The 27,899-nt window shown below is 37.2% G+C and overlaps 1 protein-coding gene across 4 annotated transcripts in view; it reads right to left on the bottom strand.

Annotated features, from left to right (window-relative positions):
- Positions 1-27,899, bottom strand: part of MARCHF6 (membrane associated ring-CH-type finger 6) — a 69,664-nt gene that overhangs the window by 21,658 nt on the left and 20,107 nt on the right. For 2 of the 4 annotated variants that reach the window (XM_064479525.1, XM_064479541.1), the window contains exons 4-18: positions 25,343-25,486; positions 23,292-23,364; positions 19,157-19,325; positions 17,484-17,679; positions 15,966-16,027; positions 15,329-15,361; positions 13,145-13,196; positions 9,347-9,405; positions 7,598-7,678; positions 7,269-7,337; positions 7,109-7,183; positions 6,141-6,275; positions 4,188-4,307; positions 3,330-3,430; positions 685-822 (exon numbers count right to left, since the gene is read on the bottom strand). In XM_064479525.1, coding sequence (XP_064335595.1) covers positions 685-822; positions 3,330-3,430; positions 4,188-4,307; positions 6,141-6,275; positions 7,109-7,183; positions 7,269-7,337; positions 7,598-7,678; positions 9,347-9,405; positions 13,145-13,196; positions 15,329-15,361; positions 15,966-16,027; positions 17,484-17,679; positions 19,157-19,325; positions 23,292-23,364; positions 25,343-25,486 — 1,507 coding nt within the window. The remainder of the gene's footprint in view (positions 1-684; positions 823-3,329; positions 3,431-4,187; positions 4,308-6,140; positions 6,276-7,108; positions 7,184-7,268; positions 7,338-7,597; positions 7,679-9,346; positions 9,406-13,144; positions 13,197-15,328; positions 15,362-15,965; positions 16,028-17,483; positions 17,680-19,156; positions 19,326-23,291; positions 23,365-25,342; positions 25,487-27,899) is intronic. The other 2 variants (XM_064479535.1, XM_064479544.1) reach the window with 1 other exon arrangement.

Genomic DNA, 27,899 nt, shown 5'->3' with positions numbered 1-27,899 from the left:
AATCTATTAAGTGAGCAATAGCATTATGTGTTAAAAAAAAAAGTACGTGCCTTAATTTAAACAGACTTTATTGTTAAAAAATGCAAATCATCATCCGACAATGCAGGGTTACCACAAACCTTCAATTTATAAAAAAATGCAGTATCTGTGAAGCAAAATGAAACAAAGTATGCCTGTACTTCGCATTAAGGAATCTACAAGATGCGATGTATTTTCTGAAAAAAATGTTTAAACTACGAAGATTCAACTTCTAAATAAACATGGAATATATAAAGCCTGAAAAAAATAAATGCAACATGCTGGCTAAATGACTAGGAAACCAAATCTGAGAAGAGCTCTTTTACCAGGTCAGGACTTCTAAAATAAAGGTAACTTGGCTTGTTTTTAATGCACTAAAAAGTATTTTATTTTTACCTTGTGTAATGAAGTGAAAGAACCTAGGCCAGCAGCAAACCCTCTATAGAAAGGTAAACATGCATATATTCTCCATAAAAGGATAAAAAAGGATTAGAAAAATTAGAAAAGTTTAAAGCTTTTATAAATGAGTATTATACACACCTGTAGATATCATGAAACTCTCTTATTAAAATTAACTTTTCCTGGCAGGGCATGGGACACACTTTTTCAGGAAAGTTATTAAACTGACACATACGCCACGCCTACAAGTCATCTGCCTGTACTTACAGCAGGTATCCAGCAGTGACAGTCCACGCTCGCACAAGCCCCTTCAGCCACTGCCGCGTGTGTCCCTGTTCAAGTAATGCTGGTAAGACCACCTGAAGGAGAAGCAGCTCAAGGGACAGTTCGCTCACTGGAGCATCACTGAAACAATTACAAAAAGCCGTAATTCACAGCATGAATTCAATTTTCCATTATAATTGTATCATATTAACTAAACACCCAATGGAATGACAGCAAAACTCCTTCAAGAGTGGAATGAACTCACTGTCTTCTTCATCACCTCACGTCCAATCTCTCCTGAAGCTAGCAAGGCTTCCTTCTCAACCACCACCCGAACTGTTCCCAAAAAGGGTTGCCACGACCTTCATGTTGTTTAAATCCAAAAGTTAGGTCTTGGTCTTCACCTAACTTGCTATATTAGTAGCATATTACACAACTGGTCACTCCTTGCTCCTCAAAACACTTTCTTCTTGAACACCTTTCCAAGACCTGCTGGTTCCTCTTCAAGTCCCCGCCCGACCTGGAAACAATAAAGGGCCCATGTTCTGTCCTCTCCCCCTATTATCTACTTGTGCCCTCTGGATGAATGCATCCTCCTGTGGCTTAAAACAGCACCTTTCTGTAAATTTCTGTGCACTATTCAGACACCTTTCCTAGTTCCTAACTTATATATCCAAAATGCCAACTCAATGTTTCATGCCGAAATGAGACATCTTAAATTGGTCATGTTCAATATCAAATTCCCACTCTTCCCCTTAAATCCTGCTCCTCCACAAAACTCATCTTAGTAAATGGCAACTCCATCCTTCCAGGTGCTCAAGACAGAAGCTTAAATCCTTGACTGCCTTTTTTCACCCCACATTCAAACAGCCAGAGAACCCTAGTGACTACCCTAACAATACCCTAATCTAACCACTTCTCATTACCTCTGCTACTACTTCCTTCATCTTAGCCACCCTCACCTCCCACCAGGATGGTTGCGTTATCCTCCCAGCTGGTGTCCTGCTTCTGCCCTGGCCATCCTAACCTAGTCTCTTCTCATCACAGCACCCGGAGCAATCTCTGTTAAACCTAGGTCAAATCACTCCTCTGCACAACCTTTCCAAGATCCTCCTACATCACTCAAGTTAAAATCAAAGTGCTTACAATGGCTCCCAAGGTTCTCTAGGACCTGGCTTTCCATGACCTCTCCAACCTCACAGCCGACTACTTCCTTCCTCCTTCTACTGCAACCAAACTGGCCTCCCTGCTGCTCTTCAAACCGACCTTGATGCCCAACCCCCTGCAAGGAAGCTCTCCCTTCAGGAATCCACATGGTTCACTCCCCCATCACCTCCTTCAGGGCCTTTCTCAACTGTCACCTCCTCAGGTCCTCACCAGTCACTTCTTTGTTTCATTTTTCCCCACAGCACTTATGACCCTTTGACATACTATATATTTTATGTTTTATTGGTTGTCTCCCCTACTGAAATATAAGCACAAGTGCAGAGATTTTTTTTGCTTCTGTTCTGTTCATCATTATATCCCTAGTACAGAGAAAAGTGCCTGGTAGATAACGGGCCCTCAGTTTTGCTCAATGAAAGAACGGATGAAACATTGCTATACTTTGCTAGACTTCTAGGTATAACTGACTACCAAAATGGGTCTATTTCAACAACAAATAAAGCCAAAAACTATGCTTCCTGGTTCTATGATGACCCAAATACATAAGGAAGGAGGAATGACTTACTCAAGTTAAGGAAAAATTCAAAGAATAAAATCTCAGTTTGGATTTTGAGGAAAGGCAGCAAAAGCATGCCAGGCAAACAAGGGAAGATGGTCATTCCAAACAAAGAGGGAAAGCCCAGGAACAGACAGGCATTTACGGGGAGCCTCAGTGGAAGCTGAGCATGGCTGGAGAGCAGAACTCAAAGTCTGACAATGCAAGATAAGGAGCTCGGAAGGCAGTGTGAGACTATGCCAGCCTTGTATATCATTCTAGATGACCCAGTATTACCGTGTACATTATGAAGGAAGAGACAGGTGTGTTAAGGATGGATCATAAATAAAGAACAAGAGGAAGGCCTAAACTAAGTTATTAAGTAGTAAATCAAGTTGGAATAGATAAAGAGATCATAAAGAATTATAACTGACGAGATTTAAAGACTAATTACAAGTAAATCTGAGGAGGAAATCTAATTCTCCTGGTATATTTGGTGACTGAAGGGATGATGCAAATCTCTGAAAAAGGGGGAATGGGAGGAGTGAAAGAGACTCTTTCCAAGTGATGTGAGATTTAAATTAAAAAAAAGACTGTCCATTTATAAGTCTTACATCCTAATTTTAATCTATAACTAAATGCATAACTATGGCTGCATTACAAATGATGTGCTTCTCATTTAAAGATGACGCGACCAACACACTCTTATTAGGTACATTAAACATTTCAATGCTAATAAGCAAGGGCACACTTCGTTTGCAAAAAATAAATCTTCCTTTGGAAAATAAAACTGCTAAACTAATGTTTATGTGATTCAGAACATAGCAAAATTTAGTTATCAGATGATTTCTAATATCTGTAAGAAATGAATGTTTTAAATGTATGTGCTCTGAATATCAAATCTGTAACAGAGTTAAATGAGTAAAGTTTTTGAATTTTAAAAACTTACCTATAAAGCATGACATTGTATGGAAGAAAATTAGGCAGCAGACTCTTAATTATCCGTATAGGTAGCCAAAGCATCAGCAGGACAATGGAGCCAAAGACGATCTGCAGTAAGAAAATGGGCATGGCACCACTATAAATCACTCCCATGAGACAGGCTGACTTCCCAACACACTCGATACACAATCCAAATCTGTATGCACCCAGGCACCAAGGGTCCTCACCCAACACTGTACTTGGGTCACTCTATGTAAAGACGGCATTTCTGGGACACTGCTGCTCCCTCTCTCTCTCTCTCTCAAAGGACAGAAGGGCTCAAAGAGGAGCCACAAAGGATAATCACTGCATGGTATGTGAGGAGAGAGTTAGAAACTCACAATAAAGGATCAGAATTATCTGCAATGCAATAAACCACCTGTAACAAGTATAAGACATGACCCTAATATTAATGGCTACAAAAGCTTCTAAAGGGCACACAATATTGCTTTTAGAATTTTATTTTGGAAAAACTTAGATTTAACTAGGCAATTTCGTCTTCCAGGCAGGGAAGAAACTTTGAGATGCTTCTGTTAAGAGTTTAATTTAGAAGCTATTAACAGGTTTCCATTGCTTCAATGCAAATTAAAGGTAATTCAGAAACCCGTAATTTGACAATCAATTATACTAGTAAAGAACCAGAAGGCATTTTTGGTTACTAACATTTTTTTTAAATCAAAGTAACCAATTAAAACAGCTATTTGATAACCAACTTCCAAAGGTTTAGATAAACCTAAATTATTCAGTCCACACTACCAGTGCCCAAGACCGAAAAAAAAAAAATGAAAAATCATTTTACTTCAAAAACAATAAAAGGTATGCTTACCACTGACAAAATGAATCTTCGGAGATGCCTATAAATAGGCAAGTGAATCATTTCTTGTACTGGATTAAAATCTGGATCATTCAAATTCCTTAGAAACCACAAGACACCAGGTCGAAGTACCTGCAAATATATTTTAAATGCTATAAATACTCACCAATGTCTTCAGGCTGTGTATATGAGCTAAAACATTAACAGAAAAATAAGCTCTTAAAATTATTACAGCATCTTATAAAATGGGCCCTACAAAATTCACATAGCCTTCCTGGGAAAAGAAGTTCCTAACCAGAACTTTATGAATCAGAATCTTTATGAAAACATATCCCATGTTTGATGTCCATTAATGTTTTTAATCACTCAAAGAAAAAAAAATTTAAGTATATAATCTGTCAAGAAATCTAGATCTCCAAGATGAAAAACAAATATTTTTATAAAAATTATCTCTATATATTGGAAAGGATTAGGCTGCAATTTATAAATGTCCTAAGCAGAAGATGTGATTTCACTCTCAAACTTCCCAAGAAGGGTTATCTTAATTAAGAAACCCTTCAGCTTCTCAGTATCTTCATTTTACTACCTACATCTTTTTCTTGTCGCTCAGGAGAAATCATCAACCCTAGAGGCTGTGGGTAATGGGGCAATGAATGAGTCTGGGGATTATTCTGGGCGGTCCAAACTCACTGAGTTACCCTGTGTAAAGCATCTCATCTGCCTGAACTCTCTCTCTCCATCTTCCAAACAAAGGGGTTATACAATACATGACCTCTAAGGTTCCACCTAACTCCAAAATGTCAGGAATTTCTGTTATCAACAAAAAAACACTACACTATAAAATGAAAAAATTCAGTATAAAATATGTTATCACTGAACAATGTAATTTAGTGGTCATATATAATTATAATTTAAAAACAGATTAATTTAGTCTTAATCACTAGTTTCAAAACAAGGTTTGCAAACTTTATTTGCAAGCAGAACTTACTGAACTTACACTATATGATTCAACAGAACATTCTGGCCCCCAGCCCCATCTCCAACCCCTCAAATCTCCCGAACAGCAAAGTTCACCAAGAACAGCACTGAGCCTTTGTGCTTCTGTATCCTGTCCACACTGGACTTGCGTCGGCCCACTCCTTTAGGCCCTGCACAGCTCCATCACCTCTCTCAGTGGAGTAAGCAGACCTGTCCCATGGCTGCAATTCCTTCCCAGGATGTAAAATAAAGGAGAGTGGGGACTGCATCTTTGTTTCCCACTGCTACCTCAGCATACAGCACAGTGTCTGGCACAGAGGGAGCATGCAGTAATGTTTAGGGAAAGAATGCACACCAGCAAGTACACTTAGCAGAATTACTCAAGTTTTATACTTGCTTTTGCACCAGAATGAGTAAGCAAGAGATGTATACTAGTCAAATACTGACCCTGCTTTCACTGTCTTCAAATCAGTAAGGACTCTATTCCGAAAACAGGATTAGCACAAGTACCCATCTGGCAAGTGAACCAGAGTCATAAAGGCCCCTCACTATAATTCTACACTCCTAAGCGCCTGCTTCAAGACCATCTTACATATTTAATCTTGCAAAACCCTATCCTTTGGGTATTTCCAGCATTAAATGTTCTGCAAGTCCAAGACAGGCTTACACCACATAAAATTCCAAGAATATGTATTTGAGGATGGTTCTGATATATACCAAGTAAAACAAGTGCTTTTAATCTTTTCCCTCCATTTACTCATCTTTCGAACTCAAACAGAATAAAACTTGTCAATTTTTGAGACAAATGCCTAAAAACTATTTAAAGCAGTTGAGCCAAACTAGTCGATACCTGTTCCTTCTTAGAATAAAATAACAGAAAAAATGATTTAGTTAGGAAATCATCACAGCCTTTAAGGCATGACTTGTGGTTAAAACAAAAGTCCTTTTTATAAACGTATAGTGTTGACACTTCCCTGTAGAACTCACCTCTCTCAGTAACAGAATGAAGGAGGCGAAGTAGAACACATACACCATCCCCACCAGCCAATGCAGAAACATGGTAGTGCCTGGAGCTGACTGAAAGCTCAATTCTCGATCTTTCAGAGTAGCATCAAACATTTCCTAAATCAGAACAGGTGAGAGAGGTCTGTACCACTTACATCTGTCAAGTTAACATCTTCTAGGAAGTGAGTTAATCACTATGCATGTAGGTTCTGATATTTCTAGGACTACAATTCTCTTAAAGCCATTTCATGATATCTCAGAAATACAAATGATATAAGGTTGGATACTATTTCAAAGATGTACGTGACACTTTAAAAATTTTAAAGAGGCAAGACTGATAAAGCAATTGGTGAATAAGAACTTTACCAATATTGCTATTGTGAAAAGAACCATTTTTGGTTAATACATTCTCTTCTTGGTTACAGGTCTGAATTCATGACAAGTTTTATAGTAAAGTATGGAAGAAAATGCTCTCTCAGAACCAAAAGCAGCTTTCCTACATTTAAATTTTTTGAAAAGTCAAAAACTGATTATCACTGACAGTCATTAAAGATTTTAATCAAGACTGATCACCTTAGTTAAAACAAATGGTGAGGGTTGAATTTATTACTACAAAGGCAGCCTTTCTACCAGATTATTCTTTTTACATATATAATGTCTTGGCATCTTCAGAAAATTTAGAAGAACAAATGAGTAAGAAAATTCTCCACTGGTTATTAGAAAGGTTCCAGTCAAAACTACTCTGACATCAAAAATGTTCACAAAGCCTCAAAAAAATCAGGTGCTTAAGAAAAATTAGCAATATTAAGACTCTACAATGATACACTCAAAAGAAAAAAAACCAAATTATTATCAAGTACTGACTTTCCATTAAAAGGAACCCATCCTAAAGACCACTTTTTTTAAGCTTTAAAATTATTAGATTGCATGATAATGAATAATAAACTCACCAGGGAACAGATATCCAGCCACCAGCCACAAATGAGAGGGAACACTCCAATTTCTACCACCACTAACAAAGAAACCTTTAAGTAAAAATAAAGGTCATCAATATCACCCAAATGGGGAGAAATCGTTTCCAGTTTTAACTCATAATACCTTATGAATTACCTTAACGACAATATAGCAGACTCCCAGCAAGCGACGAGACCTATGAAATTTAACAAGAGTGGCCAAGCCCTACAGCATCCAGTCAAGGAAAAACTGAGCATTTAAAGAAAGATACAATGAAACAGGTGACTATTTATATGTCAACACTTAATATGATCTGACAGACAGACAGAATTAATTTATTCCATATTTTTTCTGCTGTCATCCTCACTATAAATATCTACAACTTTTACTAAAAGGATAAATGGAGAAAAATAGTTTTGTCATTAACAGGAACAACTCTTGGGTATGAACATTACTGATCACCAAGCTGGTTCACTAAAGGATACATGACAAATTATCAATGTTATTGCTAAAAGTATATACCCAACTATGGTTGTGATTAGGCCTTCAAAATGAGATGCCTGGACCTAGAAATAGGAAAAAGAAAAAGAAATTTAATTTTACCACATGGCCTATACCCCAGTTTAACAATACTTATCAAACAATCCAAACAGACTAAAAGTGAACTATCTAGGGAATTTATAACTAAAAAACAACCAAATAAATCCCCTCAGGATGACATCTCTACAAACCAGGACCTCCCACTGCCTACTACATATTACAAAAAGATGAGGGAAAATTTTAAAATAACATTTACTCAAGAAGAAAAAATAAGAGTAGAATGAATTAAATTTTACAAAAATAAGGGAAAAGCTGTAATAGTCTGCACTCTATTCTATTCTGAAGTGGACTTGGTAAAAACTGAGTGCTGAAAGCAGTTGCAAACTGCCCACACGGTCCAGCGGCCAGATGCATCCTAGCCACCCTATCACCTACCACCATGTTTCAGTTTCCCCTGTTCTCCAAATGTGTTCCATTCCCAACTTACAGAAAGTAAGAATTTAAATAGCGACAAATACTGCCTAACTTTTTGGTTCCTGAATTTCAAATTGTAAGTGGTGAGAGTCTAGAAAGTCAAAATTTATCAAAGCATTTATCTGAGCCTTTCAAGTTCTTGCATTCAACCAGTGAGAATTCGGAGAGTTGTATTAAACATTGGAATGTGTCTCTTTGGCATTTCAGAATACTTCAGAATGTGATCATGCGATCTCCCAGGATTCACACGTACAAATTGACCAGAATATTCCAGATGTCAGCTTGTCTTAAAAGACTAAATACTTCTGGAGACCCCCCCAAAAGAGTAATAGTTGTCCATCCAAATACTTAACTACCTCAGAAAGACAACAAAATGTCAAAATTAAAGCAAATTCTTTAGAAAATACCACAGCCCATCATTCCAACACAGATCAACATTTCTAAAAATCGATTCATATATCACTACTTTCCAAAATTCACTATGGGACAACTAGGGAAAAGGGAAAGGAGCACCCAAGCTATTAGAACAGGTCAAAAATCAGCCTATAAGAGTGGAATAGCTGGGCCATATGGTGGTTCTATTTTTAGGTTTTTGAGAAACCTCCATATTGTTTTCCATAGTGGCCGCACCAATTTACATTTCCATGAACAGTGTACAATGGTTGCCTTTTCTCCACATCCTTGCCAACATTTGTTATTTGTGTTCTTTTTGATGATGGCCATTCTGACATGTGTGAGATGATATCTCACTGCGATTTTGATTTGCATTTCCCTGATATTAGTGATGCTGAACAACTTTTCATGTTCCTGTTGGCCATTTACATTTCCTCTTTTGGAAAAATGATGGTTCAGTTCTTTTGCCCATATTTTAAATGGGTTGGTTGGTAGGTTGTTTACTTTTTAACTTAAGTACAGTTGATTAAAAAAAAAAAATCAGCCTGTAAGAAAACTTTCCCATAGTATGTCTCTGGCCTGCCCAACATTAAGGAAGGCAGTGCATCATGAGATTCAGGGCATCTTCCTTAGCCGGCAACGTGTCCTACTACATCTTGAGCCATTTTTAGTTTAAAAGAAATGAGCAAAATGGCGTAGATAACTATTCTTTTATATAAGACAGGCTGAAAAATGAAGTAACTCTTTACAACATTATAACTTACTCAACAAATATCAAAAATTTGGGGAAATCAATGTAATTAAGTTTGTAAAAATATTATACTCACGTGTTCTTCAAATCCCAAACCAACAAGGGAGAAATGACCAATGTGGTAAGGGCAAAATGCTAAAAGGGGAGGAAAAAAACTCAATGAAAAGTTCAAAATCAAAACAGTAAACACTCCTACTACCCACCCCACTAAAAAGAATAAAGACTTCTTGGAGAAATGGAGAATTTTAGAACTGACACCAAAAATGTACCTATCACCTATGATATTCTCTATAACCAGAGAACAAAAAAGTTACCAACCTCTAGTAAGTTCATGGTGAAAGGACACAAGAATCATTGTGAAAAAGGCCTCACAGTCAGAGAAGAAGATATGAGCATTAAAAAAAAAAAAAATGACCAAAACTCATGGAAACACATTGAATACATGCAAATCCGTGAGTTCGTAATACTCAAAAAAAGAGAAAGCCAAAAAAAAAAAAAAAAAAAAAAAACCACAAAAGGAAAAAAAGCTACATAACAGAAACTACTTTTATTACCAAAGGAAGTAGTCAGCATATCAATTCCTTATCCTGAAAAGTAGTAATTAAAGGAAAAGAACTATACATTTGCCCTGCTTCTTCTGAACAAACAAATGCAGGTTAACTAAATAGTTCTAGAACAAGCTTTTTTATAGAAAAGCCAGCCAATAAATGTTTAAAAAGAGATGACGGAATCTGAAAATCACCATTTTGCAATGCCTAATAAAAAATAAATTACTTCAGGCAAGTATCAAGGGATAATAAAACAATTAAGTAAAAGGCTGATGGAGCACTAGGTATCTGCACAATACTAAAATATCACCTCCCACAGATTACTTTCTGACAGTTAAGGGAAAAATGAAATCTAACAACAGAAGCTTCAAGATACCATCACCTGAACCACAGATAAAGATGAATTAACCAGGTTTCTTCCACTTCTTCATATGTCATATTAATAGGCAAAGCATGACCAGTGAAGGTTCTGTCCCAGAAGCACTGCACCTGAATCTAATCAGGCCCTCAGATGTAACTTCCAGTTTAAAGGAAATACGGAGACAAAGGAGCGAGGGAGCGGACATCATCAGTAAGTATTCAGACAAACACAGGAGTGAGGTACTTAGGAGACAGCTGACCTAGTCTCTTAGACAAATCAATGGCAAAATAGGGTGGGGACAAATGAGGGGAGCAAACAGAAGATTATTCTAGATCAACGAGAACTTAAGACTTAACAACCAAAAGTAACAGTAAACTGCTGATGTAAGATGTCTCAAGGATGCACTGTATGTATGACACGGGGAATAGAGCCAGTATTCCATAACAACTGTAAATGGACAGTAACCTTTAAAAATTGTACAAAAATTTTTAATTACTATAGCTTAAAAAAATTTCAGTATCTGGGCAATGCAAGCCTCCCTCAGTACACTTTTCTCAAAATCTTTTTGACTGTTCTCACCTATGTTTTAAAAACAGATGAACTTTAGTGTAATTTAATAAATTTTTGTCCAAAACTTAAGAAAAAAAAGTTATGTGTAGACCTTATCTGAATCCTCATTCAAACAAAGCAACTATAAAATGACATTTAAGGAGACAATCTAGAATTTTTTATATGATCTATTGATAGGTAACATTAAATTCTGTTAATTTTGTAAAATTTGATGATACTATGGTTAGATTAAAAACTAGCCTTAAAATTTTCACACTGAAAATTCTTAGAGTCTCTTTTCCTCAAGTCTTTCTTGCCATGTTAACAAAATTATAATTCATTCTTAATAAGATTTAATTATCTTCCCTTTATGGCAAAAACAACTGAATAGTACAGATTCAAAGGGGGAGGAAAGAATCATGAAGACAAAATCAGAGTCAATCTATAGGATCTGGTTGCCAAACCTTCGTGACCAAGTATTCGTAAGTAGAAATTTTCTTTTGAACAGGTATTCCTAATATTTTTACATTTGTTTATAAATTACACATATTTATTATTTTACTAATATATTATGTGTACTATAAAGCATAAGAAAATTTTTAAGGGTAAGGAAAAACAATATGCAGAATTTTTCCTATTTTGTTCTCACACCCAACTCTCAGGATGACTCAAGCAGGCCCCAGGGAAAGGTAAACTTTCAAATTCAACTCTATTTATATATGTAAACATCAACTTGAAGCACTAATTTTAACAATCTATTCCTATCCATTATGCAGCAACTACTAGATACTCATCCTGAAATTAAGGTCAGTCTTTCAGGATCATTCCCTTCTACTGGAAGACAGCAGCATTGTAAGTTCTTATTGCTGCAAAGCACATGACCACAGAGGTCTAAAAATGCTAGTGAAAACTGCAGCAAAGCAATGCCAAGTAGGAAAGAAACGAGTGTTGCTTAATCCCTAGGACTATGTCCACCTAAAAGAAAAAGTCTATTCCTAAAAAGAGGAAAACTTCCTGCTTCATTTCAAAAGATCCTAAGTATAATGTATGTAAGTTTACTAAGGTGAAATTTTTTCCATAGTATAAGCTTAGGAGATTGGATTAGAAAAAATTTATTTAGTTGAGAGTTGCTTCGTATTAATGAGTTCTTACTTCTATAATTCATGCTTTAAAGGTGACTTGTTCCTCCAGATATTAATTCAGCATTAAGTTTTTCTTGCAGAACAAACACTGAATCTATAGATCATTTCTTCTCTCAAAGAAAACTCGGTCATGATCAAAACAGTTTCACATTCTATAAATCAATTATTTTATATAATGGAAAATAAATGCAGAATTACCTGCAGACACATTTTTATACCCATATGCATGGAGAAACAAAGAATGGGCTTCCTGTTAATTTGTATTATCTTAAATACCTATTGAAAATTAAGAATCAATGGAACTTTTAAAAGATACTCTGTTTCAGTAAGATGCATGTAAATTTCTTTTGCTCTTTTATAGAAAATATTCAGAATATAATTATTTTTTGTCTCATCCTCAATGTACTTATCCAGTGTCTTTTTGACCACACAGCCTATTGAAGACACCGCTTTCTGCTCTCCAACAGAGCAAATAACCAGGAGTTTAGCAGAAGGAACTTGGGAAATCCTCACCTGTCCTCAGCAGAGGTGAGGGTAACTCACATGCACTAGGGAAGGATTTCTTAAAGACCCTCCCTATACAGCAATCTGTAGCCTGAAGTCTCTCTAAGAGAAATAAATCATAGCACAGTCTAACAGTAACCCAATTCGATCAGGCTTCACCTTGAGAAATGCAGGAACTGAACTCTAAAGCCCTGGTTTACCTGCCCCAGTTTCCTTTAAGCAGAAAAACCTGTCAGCTGCATTTCAACCCTTTCTCTCATGACTCCCAATGGAGCCCTCACAGCTGCAGCTGTGAAAAGTGTCTGGAAGTGACCGCATTCCTGGAAGCTGGTTCTGAGGGGAATTACACTTGGGGAAAGTTCAGTCTTCTCTCAAGCCTGCATCCATCTCTGTGACAGCTCCCGAGCCAAGGTCTCTGTAAGACTATGGTCAGGATTTTAAGAAATGAAAACAAGATCTTCTGCCATAGGGTAGAACACACAGATAATCATTATAAATTTAATTTCAGAGTGGGATACTGTATATTTTCAAGTCAGTGTAAAATCAGCTTCTATAAAAAAGAGATAGAAATGCCCAACAGAAGCAAAGGTGGTAAGTACCTGCAGTCAGCGTTGCTTAGGAAAGAAACTGTATACCTGCGGCCTTACTATACCAGGTGACTGTCTAAAACTGTTTCATATATTCCTATGAAATAAAATCTTTTTAACAAGGCTCCTAGAAAATTAAACTTCTACCATAATATCATAAATTAAAGCATAAACATCACTTACCAAAAACAAGAATGAACAGTGTGTTTAAAGACACCACCCAGAAGACATGTTCCTAAAGGAGAAGAGCATTAATAAAACATATTCATCTCTTATTTGATTTATGTTTACATTTAACCCATTTATTTAGTTAGAAGATTGAAACTTTCACTATAATTTTGAGAATTCATTCAGAAATCATGTCCAACTTTTCATTTTTCATTAGAGAGCTCATAAAACTAAACTTAATAAAACTTGAAGTTCATAATGTTATGTATAGGAAAAAAAAACCAAAGAAATCAATCCATACATATTTCCTCTTTAGAAATCAATACTCTATACCACAAACTACAAAGATTCTCATAAATAATCATCAGACTTCATTTAAGTCAAATGACACTAAAAAATTCCAAATAAAGAAAAATTTGAAAACCACACTATTTCTGAACAACATATTCATGTAAACTGTACAGCACTTCTTTCAGTGTGCTCTCACTACTTCCGCAAGGTCACCTGATCTTCTCTGGTCCCTCTCTCCCCTTGGCCGCTGATTAACTCCACAGTTGTGCATTATCACCTCCAAGAGGACTCCTACCCAACTACCCCCCAACATGTACTTTTGTCATGCTCCACACTGACAATCACCAGAACATCCAAGCCCACTGGTCCAGACTCACCACCTCGCCTCCACCATCAAGTTAAATGATCCTTCCAAGGGGGCGATGGAAGATTTTCATGAATCTTAACATGGTAAGATTTTCTTTTTAGAAACATTATTGTAACCAGGCCCCCAAAATGCCACAAATCCAAGTGGCAAGAAGGGTGATCAGTTTGTCTAAGAGAAGAGTACTACATTCCTTACCATGTGAGCTCCTATCAGTTGAATTTTTCAGCTTCTCTGCCTTAAGGGCTCTCAAACTGTCCTTATCCCCAACACCTTTTGTGCCTCAATCTCTAATTATCTTCTATAAAATTCCCTGCTGACAAACTCCCCTCTGCTAAGAAAGACCTGACTAAGCCCTCTTCTGCATCTCTTGTGTCCTATACACACTTTTTGTCACTGAGTCTTTACCTTAAGTTCCTTGTTTATGTGTTCATTTCTCTCTACTAAACTACTAGCATCTCTGAAAACAGGTGCTCTATTTCATTCACCTCTGACTCTCCCAGGAACTACCATAAGAGCTGGCACATAGCAGATGCTAAATAATGTTCAACAACTGCAGGAAGTCATCCTGTGGTTTTTTCTAATAATTAGAATGGGTTTGAGTCAACACCACTACCTCAGCGACCTCTATCACTCACCTACGAGGGACTGACAAAGTACAAGACAGACACGAGGATACGGACAGGTAATACCTCCTACACTGACTGTGAGCAAGCCTTGAATAGGAGCTCACAAATATCACATTCTCACTAATCTATGAATTATCATCAGATATGTTCCTTAAAAACCTCACACTACTAACCTCAACTTCCTATTCTGGCTCCCATCCAGAGCCAGCCTGAAGAGGAAGCCAACACTGTGGACAGCAGAGGAGACTGAAGGAAATTATCTGGGTCTTCAGTAACACTGCTGGGCCCCTGGATCAAGCACACCTGAAGCCCATCCTTTCTCTGGACTTCCTCTTATGTTACTGTTTTGGTCAGTTGGGGTTTGGCTATCTGCAGCCAAAGTCATCTTGATTCCCAAAGCTACTTAAAAATCCCAAATGGCAAGTCATTTTATATTCCAGAACCTGAAAACAGCATCATTGCTCCTTAAAGAACAGGTTCTTTAAAGAACTATTCTTCACCTTACAGTTGGACTCTTTACTAATAAGGTAAGGACAGGTGAGGTTCAGCAAACAGTGGGGCCTCTCTGTGAACACTGAAGAGCTGCTCTATTTTCACTAGTTCAGGAATCACTGCAAGGTGAGACTTTAAAAGAAAGCCCAAGTTTTCTTAACTACCATCAACTTTGTATTTTTCTTTTCTAAAAATCAAGTATTTTTAATAATTTCCTTTTTAAATAGCATTACCTTTATGCTTTGCCAATATTTTCAATACACAAAATGGACTTTCTCCTACGTATCAAGTAATCAAAAATCAAAGGGCATTTTGACCTTTAGGATAAAAAGCCAGCATATACTGTAAATTTGAAATCACCGAATCACTAAGACAAGTAATTAAGTCACAACTCTATTGTTAAAAAAAATCAGCTTTACTTACTAGAAAAACTAGTGATCCATCAAGTCCTAGCATCTAAAATAAATAACATGCATTAGTTCAAGATGCAACAGAATTTTTCACTGTTTATTAAAAAAACCTCATTTTCCTTTCAACATCTTTAAACATAATATGTACCCAATATCTTCCAATATGGTCTATCATTTTCAGAGAGTGAAAAACTTCTGTTCATGGGAGTTTTATAATTTGGATCTCCTTTTATTCCAAATCATATGATTATAAAGTTAAAAAAAACTCCATCTTGGGTTTAATTCTTACATTAGATATGGAGCCAGTTAAGATTTCATGATACAACTGTATTATTTTGTCAACTGAAGCATCAGAATAACACTTCATTTTTGAAAGTCCACAATTTCAAGTTAAACACTCCCTATGTGGAGCAAGGGGTGTATTAAAGGCAGAAGACAGAAAAAGTCTTCAGTAGATCTTCATCATGTATTTTTAATATTTTCATCCCAAATAATACATCGCTTAATTTTCCCTAGAAATTAAAGTTCTGGTAACTGTTTTCATCCAATGTAACTGCAAAATTAGTGTATACACTGAACATATAGCCAACTTTAAGATACATATTAGGATTAAAACTCTAGGATGCTTAATAGAAAGAAGTCTTACTCACTCTTTCCCATGTAAGCTCTTCTGCAGCTCGGTCCCATTCTAAAGCATTCCAGTTCATGTCGTCTGCAAATATAATTGTTAGTTTAAAGATTACTAATGGAACTTGAATTACAAATATAAAACATACTCTTTTAATTTGGTGTTTTATAACTGTTTTTGAGAAGTTAAACCACATTTAAAACTTTTCCATACTGAGTATTTATTTACTTGTTAGGCAATAAAGAATAGATATAAATAAATACAACATTTAAAATAAATTGGATGATTCTCGAGTGTGATAGTGTGAGAAAGGAAATAATGTGAAACAGGAATTCAACAGCTCTGAATCAAGAATGAATCTGGTGGCTTTGAGAAAAGTAAGGAAGCCAGGGGACCAGAATTCTCTGGGCAGAAGATGTGGTATGAAAGGCAAACAGGGAGCAGATCACACAAGAGGAATGTGAAACCTGGATTTTATTTCGTTCTTCAGTGTAACGGGTAGATCACTGACAGATTTTAAGGGCAAAAGAGCAATACAAATACCATGTGGAGCAAGAATACAGTGCAGCAAGAACGCAAGAAGGAGGACCAGTTAGGACCTCCTGCATGAGACTAACAGAAGGAAATGACGGCCAGCACTAGGGTAGCAGCAGTCCACATTCTCCGAGCCTAAAACACATCCCTGCCTCTCCTGCAAAGGCCTCTTGCTCCCATGACGCAACAAGCTTCTTCTCATCCTTCAAGTCTCAGCTCAAATATTACTTACTCTAAGCTACCTGGGGAATCTTGCTTTAAACAGGTATCTCCCCAGTAGCATCCTCAGAGCAACCTGCACATTTATCCCAGTATGTAACAGCAAGTTTGTTCACTTGGATACTCCTGCTTCGTCACTAGATCAGAAACTCCATGAAGGCAGGGACCTGGCGTTTTGAGTGCATGGGACACACGAAACACTCAGGTACCAGCAATGATAAGTGGACCCAGAGACACTGCAACGCTTAACAGGAAAACTCTAGTGCGGGAGGAGAGAAAAGAAGGCGGTGAGCCACTGACAGCTGACTGCCAGGCTGGTCTCAGTCTTCTTTTATATTCCAGAGTTTTACTCCAGAAAGTGAGAAATTACTCAGAAAATGAGAAATTGGTTTCTCTGGGCGGTATCTGGCCTGTAGTATACACTTCAATTCCTCTTCTTTGATATTAACAGTTGCACTGACTCAATAAAAATGGCCAAGAAGTAAGATAAATCTGGGTCAAATTTTTTAAAAAACAGAATCCATTCCAACTTACAAATAATTTCTTCCTATCCATCCTATAAAAAGATCTGTGCAAAACAGAATTTTAAAACACAAAACGTGCCCTGCTTCATAAGAAAAAAAATATATGCATATTCACATCCATAAACGCAAGTTTGCCAAAATACAGTCAAAACAGGTTAGAGACAGAATTTCAAACCCATTAAATTTTGAAAACTCCAGTCCTCCCCAAACTAAGCTGGGAATGGACTCATGGTCACGAAGGAAGGGTGAGGACAGGCCAGCACCGTTACCCTGCGCCCCGTTGTTGGCATCGGCTGCATCTTCCCCGCCTGCGTCATCTTCTTCCTCGTTCTCCTCTTCCTCCTCCTCCGCCTGGTCATCCTGGGCATCGGGGTTCTCCCCCACCACCGCGTTCTCCGCTGGTGGGTTTGCAGGCTGCTCGGGGACCACATTTTCAGCACCATTGCCTCCTGCGGGAGCCTAAATGACAGAGGAGCACAGAAACTGCCTACCTTGTCTCAGTTGTATTCTGTTTCCAAATCGCACTCTCCCTGCTAAAGAAACAAAACTAGCAGATACAAATTTTATTAAAAATCCAAAAATCAACTCTCAAGGGCATCTCTTCTTAATGTATGTGAACTTGGATCAACTTCGTATATGAGAATTCAATAGTGTACATATTCATTCAGCATAATTCAGAGATTAACATTTCGCAGAGTATTATAGAAAACGGGTTAACAAATCTGGCTATCCTGAACACGTCATTTCATAATCCTTCTTTATAAGGCATCTCTTGTCTTTACTGACCACTTCAGGCCTGAAAATATACTTGTGTGTCTATTTATTTGTTTACACACAAACTGATATATAACTTAACTCGCAGTTATCAGTGAACACTTGAGGAAAGGTTTCTGACTTCTGCTCAGTGGGGAAGCCTGTCCATATGGACCTTATCAGTTCCCACATGTACACTTCCCTGGCTCTTCCTGGGTTTTGCTACCTACCAAACACAAAGACCTAGCTGCAATTAATTAAAACACTGAATGCCTATGGGGTCAATGAAGATTCTAAAAGAACTGCATTAAATGCTTAAAAAATATGAGGTATAATGATAAAAGTATTAATACTAGGTAAGAACAGCATCCTTTCTTTATGGTCCCTTTTTTCATATATGTGGTTTTCAAAGGAGAAGCTGTACTCTTAATTCTGTAGAGAAAAGGTATAGCGGAATTTGATGAAATTAATCTTCACATTAAGAAAAGCAGAGAAGGTCCTCAAATGAAAAATTAAGTCATTACTTACCATTTGAGTTAACTTTATAGTCAATTTTTCCATAATAAAATTTTATGTAGTGCAAATTGTTTTTGTAAGTTTTTTTTTTTACATTTTCAGCCCTATAATTTCTCAGCAAGCAAGATACTAAAACTCATTTATCATATCCTCTTCTCAACACCTCTTGCAAATGCTCTTACATCTAAGCATGTCATCTCTCATGCAGGAAACGTAAAACTGTAGAAGACTGTTAGCAACAGTGTTTTAATTTTTCTATTTTTGGTAAAGTTTCTACTAAAAGCAACAAAGATGAGGCATTTTACACATGAAGAAACTAATGAACAAAGAGGGTAGGGGCCCTCCTTGATATAATGCAGCATGTCAGAAGCATCTGTAAGGAGGTGTGTCTCTCAACTTCCAAGCCAGCATGAAGCAGCTAACCCAGGCAAAGGCAATGAAAGAGCACTCCAGCATACTCCCTGACACTAGTCCCAATCTCGCTAGAAAACTAAGTCACAATAGCATTCTTTTGATTTTCCACATCTTCCTTACTCTTCTCCCAAACCTTGTCACTGTCCTGCTTTGCAATGAGGGACATGGGAGTCAAGGGTTTGGGTCTTAGAGGGTGCCAATAATTCTTATGTCTTACCCAAATTAAGACAAACTCGGGGATGCAGGGAGTTACCTCATTCTGGTGATGCCCAGCAGCGTTGAAGGGTGGGGCAGCATGCTCCAGCCAAATCGGGGCTCCCCCGTGGACTATCTGCTCTCGCAGCCACACAAGGCTGATGAATGCGCACAGTGTGCACGTCACCACAAAACAACCCTGCAAACAATCTGCCAATAAATTGTCCCTATTTAAAAAAAAAAGTACGTAGAATTATTCCAAAGAATACTTAAAAATTAAGAAACCAAAGACAGCAACATTTCATTTTACATAAAAATCCCAGAAAGAACAGCCAGAAAAGTCAGTCATACTTTCTGGTAAAAATCAGTCTTTCAAAAAAGAGTTATTTCTGAGGATGGTGACATTTTATTTATCTTATAAGATGGACAAATGTTTATTTATACATTTGTATTATATGTGTTTATATTATAGAAGGTAAAGAATAACATCAGATCTACATAAATCAGCTATCCAGCCTCTATTTGAGCATGACTGAGAAAAAAGAAGGCAGCAAGCAAAAAACCGAAAGTAGCCAAACACTGGACAAAAGCCAAGCATTAAATATATGTAATTTACTAACAGTAAATGACTTTGTCCAACCCTTACTAAGAATTTCCTTGTCCTTATTTTACACACGAGTTTAACAAACTTGACTAGCTGATACCTAAGCCCATGAAAATGAACAGAATCAGCAACTCAGAAAGATGCAGAAGAGCCTCTAGAAAGGCCCGAGGACAAAGGCAAAGGAATCTGAGAGACAAGCAGCACACGATGTGTGAGGCAAAGAAGCCTGTGGCACCTCTTACAAATGTCTCAGAAAGCAGATTAAATTTTGATGCTAACTGCAAATATACCAAAAGTGTATTAGTTCCTCAACAAATTCAGACAGATCAAGTATGGTTCCTTTATGACGATAGATGAAAATACACGGAGTATTGTAATACTGAAGATTTCTCTCTTTTCCTGTCTGAAGGCATATCCTTCCCTGGTCTATGTCTGGTTTCAGAATAATTCAAAGGTAACTCAGGAATCTTTGCAGCCTTCAGAAAATTCAGTATCATAATGGAATGACTTTTTTCCTCGACAGAGAACCTGAGGAAGGGTAGACCTCGGCCTAATAGCTCCAAACTGAACTGATGTTGCCCTCAGGTATTATCTGGACTATACCTTAATAAAAAGAGGAACAGTAATTACCCCCTTATTAAAGAACCCTCCAGACCATTAAAATTTTGACAGGTCTGGACTAAAACACCCTCTTCCCTACTCCTTCCCTTGTCATCAGCAGTAAGAATAGCAACTGCTTGTTACAGATTTTAAATGGTGACAAACTTTGTAGAATCCTTTTCCTTTCCCTCACACCTTGAATCTGGGCTAGTCTGTGAACTGTCTGGACCAGAAGTGATATTTCCTAAGTTCTAGCTTTCGAGCTTCCACCCTCACCCTTTTGGAATTCTGCCGAGACTACCATGTAAAGAAGCCCCGCTAGCCTTCTGAAGATGAGAGGCCATGTGAAAGAACCAAGGCACCCCATCTTAGACCATCCAACCTCAGTGAAACACATGTCGAACTGAGGCAAGTCCAACAGATGAACTGATCAGCTGAGCCCAGCCCAAACTGCTAAGTCCCAGAATTAGGAGTAAATAAAATGGCTGTTGTTTTAAGCCACTACATTTTGGGGACAGCAATCGTTTTAATAGCAATAGCACATGTTTTGCAGCAATAGTTAACTGATGTACTGTGCCGACAAGTGACCGGAAGAACTGAGCTACAGGGTATGTAGGAGCTGCTGAGATATTAAGAAATTTTAAGTAAAACTTCAGAAATAAAATGTATTCTATAGAGAAAATAAAACACTACTCAGAAAAAATTAACGATTTTGTTATAAGTGCTTTCAGAAAAACTGGCTCAATTCTTCAAATTCTAAAAGGCAGCATGAGATTGATTATAAAACCAACCTATGTTTACAATTTCTTTCAACTATCCCCACCAAGCCTCCAGCATTCTTCCCATGTCAATGAGTAAGCGCATGAAGGCAATTCAGGTGTGTTCCAATAGCCAATCACGTCAGAGAGAAAAGGGCATCCTGCCAACGTAAGGCAAACACCACCTCTGAGTTCTGGTGATAATCCTGCTATATGTTAACATAGTGCTCAAAATTCACATACAGTTTTTACATATATTTGTGAATGTAGTCTTGGAACAGCCCACCTACAACCCTGAGGCATGATCTTCCTCATTTTATAGATGAGGAAACAGGGTTCAGAACTATCCAATGATTTGCTCAAGGTCCCCAAAACCTGGCAAACGCAGGAACTTTTTTATTCCATTATCAGGGTTCCCCCCCACCCCGTTACAACCAGCTACCTTGCTGCATCACCTAAGTGCTCACATCTGTCAAACAACCAGATGTTTAATGATTCCACCAACAAGAAGTCAAAGTGGTAGGTAAGTGGAATACGGCCTGTTTATCTGGCATTTTCACTGACATAAGTGTTTTTCACAAAGCCAAAGCACACCAATTTAAGCGCTGGTAAAATTACCATATTCAGCGATTTAAAACAGAAACCATTAAAGAATTAACATATCTCCACTTTACTGAACAGCACAGATGGGACTTTGAGTCACCTTTTCTAAACAACTGAGATACTTACTGACTGGCTGCTACACTGTTCTCTCAAAAACTACAATGATAAAATACAACTTCAGCCTCAAACTGAACAGAAAAAGACTGCCTGTTTGAAATGGTTCTTTAATGAGTTCATAAACGCTAAAATACAGTTTCCATCACTCTTAGCAGTCACCCCTTGCTTCCTTCTGACCTCCCTCGCTCATTCTTTCATGTACTTTTATTTCCTATACAATTCCTAAATGGAAGCCAGGGCTAAGCTATGTCACATACACAGAGATGGCACCTCAGCCATTTAAGACTGATTCTCCTTGCCAATATACTAAGACTGTGTTCTGGATGGCTGAAATAAAAACCTGATGTCCAGAAATAGGACTACTGTCTTCTTTGTTTCCACTGAATCACTTCAGAGGTCAGTATTTTCATACAAAGCGTTATCTTATTACATCATTTCCAAACTCTCAAGTGTGTCAAATTACTACTTCTCCTTTTTGTCACAGCCACAGCCATTAGTGCCCTATTCTCAAGATCCCTGTCTGCTTCTAAACATTACTTCAAAAGCTGTTCTAATATAAGTAAGGTTCAAGTTCAAAATCTTTTATCTTATCTATTCCCTTTACTGCCAAAGAAACAGAGATAAATTAAATAACTTGCCTGCTCTATCCAAAAAGGTGTACCCAGCAAATAGGAAAACCAAGTTACAGACACGCATAATGTTTCTAAGTATTTTCAACCATGACTAAAAATAATGATGCAGACACAAGGCACTTAAAGAACTCCTTCTTGATTTCTTTTCTGTCAGAAATGCAACATGCTCTCCTGCTCTCTTCTATTGCCATCTGCCTTATTTTTATGGTAACATACTCTGAATGTTTCTGTTCTACAAGAGGGTCTTATATTGTTCTTTGCCTTCACTGACATAGAGATCAGAAACCTGAAGTCAGCTGGGTACAAAAGAAGATTTAGCAGAGTCGCAACGTTTTGCAAGCTTAATATTCTAACGATTTTGATACAGTTAATCATTTACAGCATTTCTAATTCTAACATCAATAATAAATGAAACACACGTCTTCCCCAAGAAACTGCAACTACAGTGCTTCACGTCAAATTAAGATACAGTAAAACAACTACAGTGAACAAGTTTTCAGAGTAAATATTCTAATAATCACAAAAAAAAAAAATTAAAGAAATTTGAATTCGAATGTCTGTGCTGTTAGAAACACTGTTTAAATGAACTGCCAGCACATGACTATGTGGAATACAACACTTCTCACACTGCACGACAGCTTTTTTAACGAGCTGTCCCACCATTACCAAACAGTCCTTTAAAAGACAGGTATGTTTTAAAACATCATTTATGGATGCCAGCTACTTCCACTGTAGCTGCAACTGCTGGAATAGGTAACAAATTATATTTGTCCTTGGAACAGAAGGACTTCTCACATTACAACAAAAGTAAGTATGGGAAGAAAAAACGAGCACCATTTACACTGCACCGCCTTCCACCAGCACAAGGTCAATACTCACGTGGACAGCATGTCTAGTGGCAGTGTCAGGAGTGAGCTCACAGAGCCAGTAAACAAGCACTTGTAGATACGGCCTACCAAAAAAGGGCAAGACAGCATACAATCACAACTCTCGTCATGAATTCGTACAGTTGCTCAGTTAAACAGAGGTAAAGTGGAACACCATGAATGCCACTGAAATAAACAGCCTTTTCAAGTTTGAGTCTCAAAATACTGAACTAAAACACAGTCAAGCATTAAAAATAGTGACAGTAAAGAATAAATGTTACACAATAATGCTAAGGTTTAGATTCTTTCCAAATTTACTTGTTTTTATTAAATGAGCTTAAACATTTGGGGGGGGGGGGCCTCAAGAAAAGATCTCCAAAATTGCAATATGAAGAAATTTTTTTTAACCTAGAATTCTAAAATTCATTAAGTCTGCTCATGAAAACAAACTTTTGGGGGTACACATTTTTGAAATTAAGAGGACTTTTCAGTAGAGTACATGCCTCAGTGCTATGATTACCAAACTAACAATGAATTTTTTTAAAAAGACAGATTCAAGGGTCCTCAAAAGGACAAAATCTTAAATCTGGCCCTGAAGGGAAAAGACAAATTATGGCTGAATACACAGCCATCCCCTTATCCCCTCAGTCAGAAAAAGCAGGAACAGATTCGGAAATGGGGCCCAAGAGCTGAGGTTTTCTTTCAAACCAGTGCTTCTGTATTAGTTTAAGCATTCCCTATGGTCTTGCACCCAAAATTTAGTGACTTTAATGGCTATTTTCAAAAGCCAAGTCAAAATGGAAAGATAGGAAAAGATTTTCTCTAACAGAATTACTTACATATGTGTGTAAAATAGTCAAAGCAAGAATGTCTGTAACAAAGTAAAACTGACAACAAGCCAACTGTCTGTAGATAATAACATTTACAGTCATAGTGGAAGGCTAACAGACTTCTCTGAAATCACTAGATCAAATACCGAAAACTAGGTCAAAAATTAAGTAACAGTTAACAAGCTTGATTTCTCTTCTGACTAGTTTACATACACACTCATCCACAATTAAAATCTAAATTATATCACACAGTACACATCCTGTAACCTTTTTCCTTAAGTTAGCAATGTACCCATGGTGTCTTTTCATGTAAGATGTTGAGCTACCTTATTTTTAAGCACTCTAGTAAGGAGGCCTCTAATTTATCAATCTGTTTTCTTATCTACACAAAAGCTCCCTCTCTTTCAATCTCTTTTACCTTCTGGAACCACTTATAGACAGATACTAAAACATATGATGTAGTCTCCAGCTCTCAATTTTTTTCTCTCAGAATGCAACATCCTTTCTCCGAGCTACATCCTAGAGAGGCACTTGCTCAATCTTCTAGCTCACTAATTCACTCTTCAACAGTACCTGTTCTGCTATTTGGTGTATCTCCCAAGATACTCATTTTCATAAATGACTGAGTTTATTTTAAGAAGACATGAGGATATTAATTATACTTATTCAAAAACCTTGTTTGTGTTTAACTCTAAAGAATCATATCTATCTACTCTGGCACCTAATTCTACCGACCCCTCCCCATGACCTTAAGAACAACAAAGAACCTAAAAGGAATCTACTAATCGTGAGCATACCAATCTCCCAGGGAGCCTCCTATGTTTCCCAATTATTCAGGATCATTAGATAGCTGTTTTTTAAAAGAGGATAAAACAAATCTGAGAAAGAATCCATCTTTTGCCATCTTTGAAAGCTTTAATAAACTTTGAGGAATAAAATTCAATTTCCATCCAATTATGGTTTCATTTTGCTTTTCCAATTCTTTCATGAACCCTAATTTTTAGCCTCTGTATGCTGTTTTTCTTTCCCACATTCATTCAAGAAACTGACTAGTTAAAAAAGTTCTTAATTCAGGTTAATAATGTTCTCTAAGTGAGGCTTTCCTAATATATGACATTATAATATCAAATTATTAAATGTCATTCAAACAAGTATGTGATACATTATCACTTTATAATATTAAATAGTTTTGCAATGTTTAAACAACTCTAACCACAGAGGTACAAATACTCACATGCTGTAAGAGGAACGACTCCCAACCATGCGAAGGCCACAAGTGTATAATGAAACCAATACCGTATTGCAGTGCCAATACTGGTAACCAGTCCAGCAAATATATCTTGGATTGGAAGCCGTGAAGGCATATCTGGGGAATAAACTATAAGGGGGAAAAAGGTCATATAATTTCATGAAGATTAAAAGACAGCTTATATGCTAGGCACGTAGAGCTATCTTAGCTTTCAGTATTTGTATGGCACTGAAATATTTTTTCTATAAGAAAAGTGAATCAAATAATTACAATACAGGGGGAGGGTACAGCTCAGTGGTAGAGTGCATACACAGCATGCACGAGGTCCGGGGTTCAATCCCCAGTACCTCCATAATAAATAAATAAGCAAACCCAATTACCTCCCCCACACTCACAAAACAACAACAACACATATATACATATGTATATAATACCACATTTACCCAGCAGTCATTTAAGAGAGCAAATCACGTAAGAAATGTGTAAGTCAACAAAAAAGGCCTCTGAGCAGGCAAAAAGATTCAAGAGAAGTACGCATCCCTCACTCACAGCCAGGAGCCTTATGCAGGGCTGATTTACACATATTTTAGAATTCAAACATAATAATTATCTGGTTTCCCAAATTATAAAAGATCACATAAAGTGACTAGGACCAAAAGGCTGATAGCATGTCATCAAGAAAGAACACTGCCCCCGATTCCAGCCTTAGAAATAGCACTGAAAACACGCAGCCATCTGCAGCACGGCTATTTCTTGTAGGAGCAAACTGACGTTTGTGAGCCAATCCTCCTCACAATTTCAGCACAACAATTAACATTTCAAATGGTAAATGCAGGTCTTCCCACGCCTCTGCAAAGGTGTGGTTCAACACTCAGAAAAAGTTTCTGCCACAGGTAATATTGTGATTTATAAGAAATATATATTTGGTCTTTGTCCGGTAGTTCCTAGCTCACAGCTCCTAAAACCCTAGGAATGTCCTAGCAACAAAAGGTGTCTTTTGTTATGTTAACTAGGTGGCTTTTGGGGTGTGGGGAGAGCTTGGAGTGGGTTTTCCAGGAGGAACCTACCAAGTAATTAGAGGGCTGGGACTTTAAGCCCTACCCTCCAGACCTCCAGGGAGGAGGGGAGCTGAAGGTAGAAACAATCGTCAATAGTCAATAATTTAATCAATTATGCCTACGTGACAAGGCCTTCATAAAAACCCAAAAGCCCTGGGATTCAGAGACCGTCCAAGTTGGTGAATACATGGAGATTTGGGGATAATGGTGTGCTCCCTCTTCCTACATAGCTTACCTTATGCATCTCTTCAATCTGGCTGTTCCTGAATTATATCCTTTTATACTAAACTAACGATCTAGTAAGTAAAATGTTTCTCTAAGTTCTATGACCTGTACTAGCAAATTAATTGAACCCAAGGAAGGGGTCATTTGGGAATCTTTTAAATTTAAAGTCGGTGGGTCAGAATGTCAGAAGCACAGGTAACAGCCTGGGTTTGTGACTAGCATCTGAAAGAAGTTAGGGGACTGAGCCCTCAGCTGGTGGAACCCAGTGCTATCTAGGGACTGACGGTGTCAGAACTGAGTAAAGCTGCAGGATCCCCAGTTGGTGTCCTGCAGAACTGCTTGCTGATGTAGGGACACCCACTCCCACACACACGTTGGAATTGTGTGTGAACCTATTTACCCCATTTTAGAAAGATTTCCTTTTTAAATGGTGTCAATGAAAACCACTTCTCTACCAATAGGTACCTCAGAAACAATATACAGAAGGAACAAACGTTTCTTTCTCCAGTGAGGCCAGAACAAAGAACTATGATAAAGTTTTAAAATCAGTGATCTAAAATTTATGAGCATACTATTACAAAACTATTCACAGCTATAAACATTAAGGAATAAACAAGTAACAAACTAACTTTTACAACACGCCCACAAAGACCACTTACTTTAAGAGGATATTTGATAAACAGTAGCAAGTCATTAAACCAGTAAATAGAATTTTTGAGAAAGATAAAACAGAGCACATGACTGCTGAATGAAAACTACAATAGTACAAACACAAACTTTTACTGGCCTCACAACAAAAAAGCTCACATGATTATTTCCCATTAATCAAACTTCATGAAGATATTCAACTATTTAGTCTTGCAGTTTGCAATAAACTTTTAAGCCGTAGTTTTTATGCCCTACAGAAAAGACTACAAAATAACACAACAGGCATTTTTTTTAGCACAATGAATATAAAGCTTCAGAAGTAAAACTGTAATAATTTTAAACATATATACTTTTCACATAAAAAACAAAGTAAAACTAACACTAATTTAAAGAATTCACATGCAGCAATTCAAAATGCTTTTAAGGAAAAAAAGAAAGAAGATAAAACACAAAAAACCTTTGAGGGGAGGGGAAAGGAGAGGACAATGTACTATGATCCCAGAATGAAAATATGCCTGAAATTCTTGATAACTTGCCAGTATAAACCTCTACTTATTTAAGATAAACAACATTAAATATCAATCAATAGATAAAGGAACTGTAAAATATAA

The sequence above is a fragment of the Camelus dromedarius genome, chromosome 3 (assembly GCF_036321535.1).
Source record: "Camelus dromedarius isolate mCamDro1 chromosome 3, mCamDro1.pat, whole genome shotgun sequence".
NCBI classification, from domain to species: Eukaryota; Metazoa; Chordata; class Mammalia; order Artiodactyla; family Camelidae; genus Camelus; species Camelus dromedarius.
This window is presented reverse-complemented; position numbering and strand designations above follow the sequence as displayed.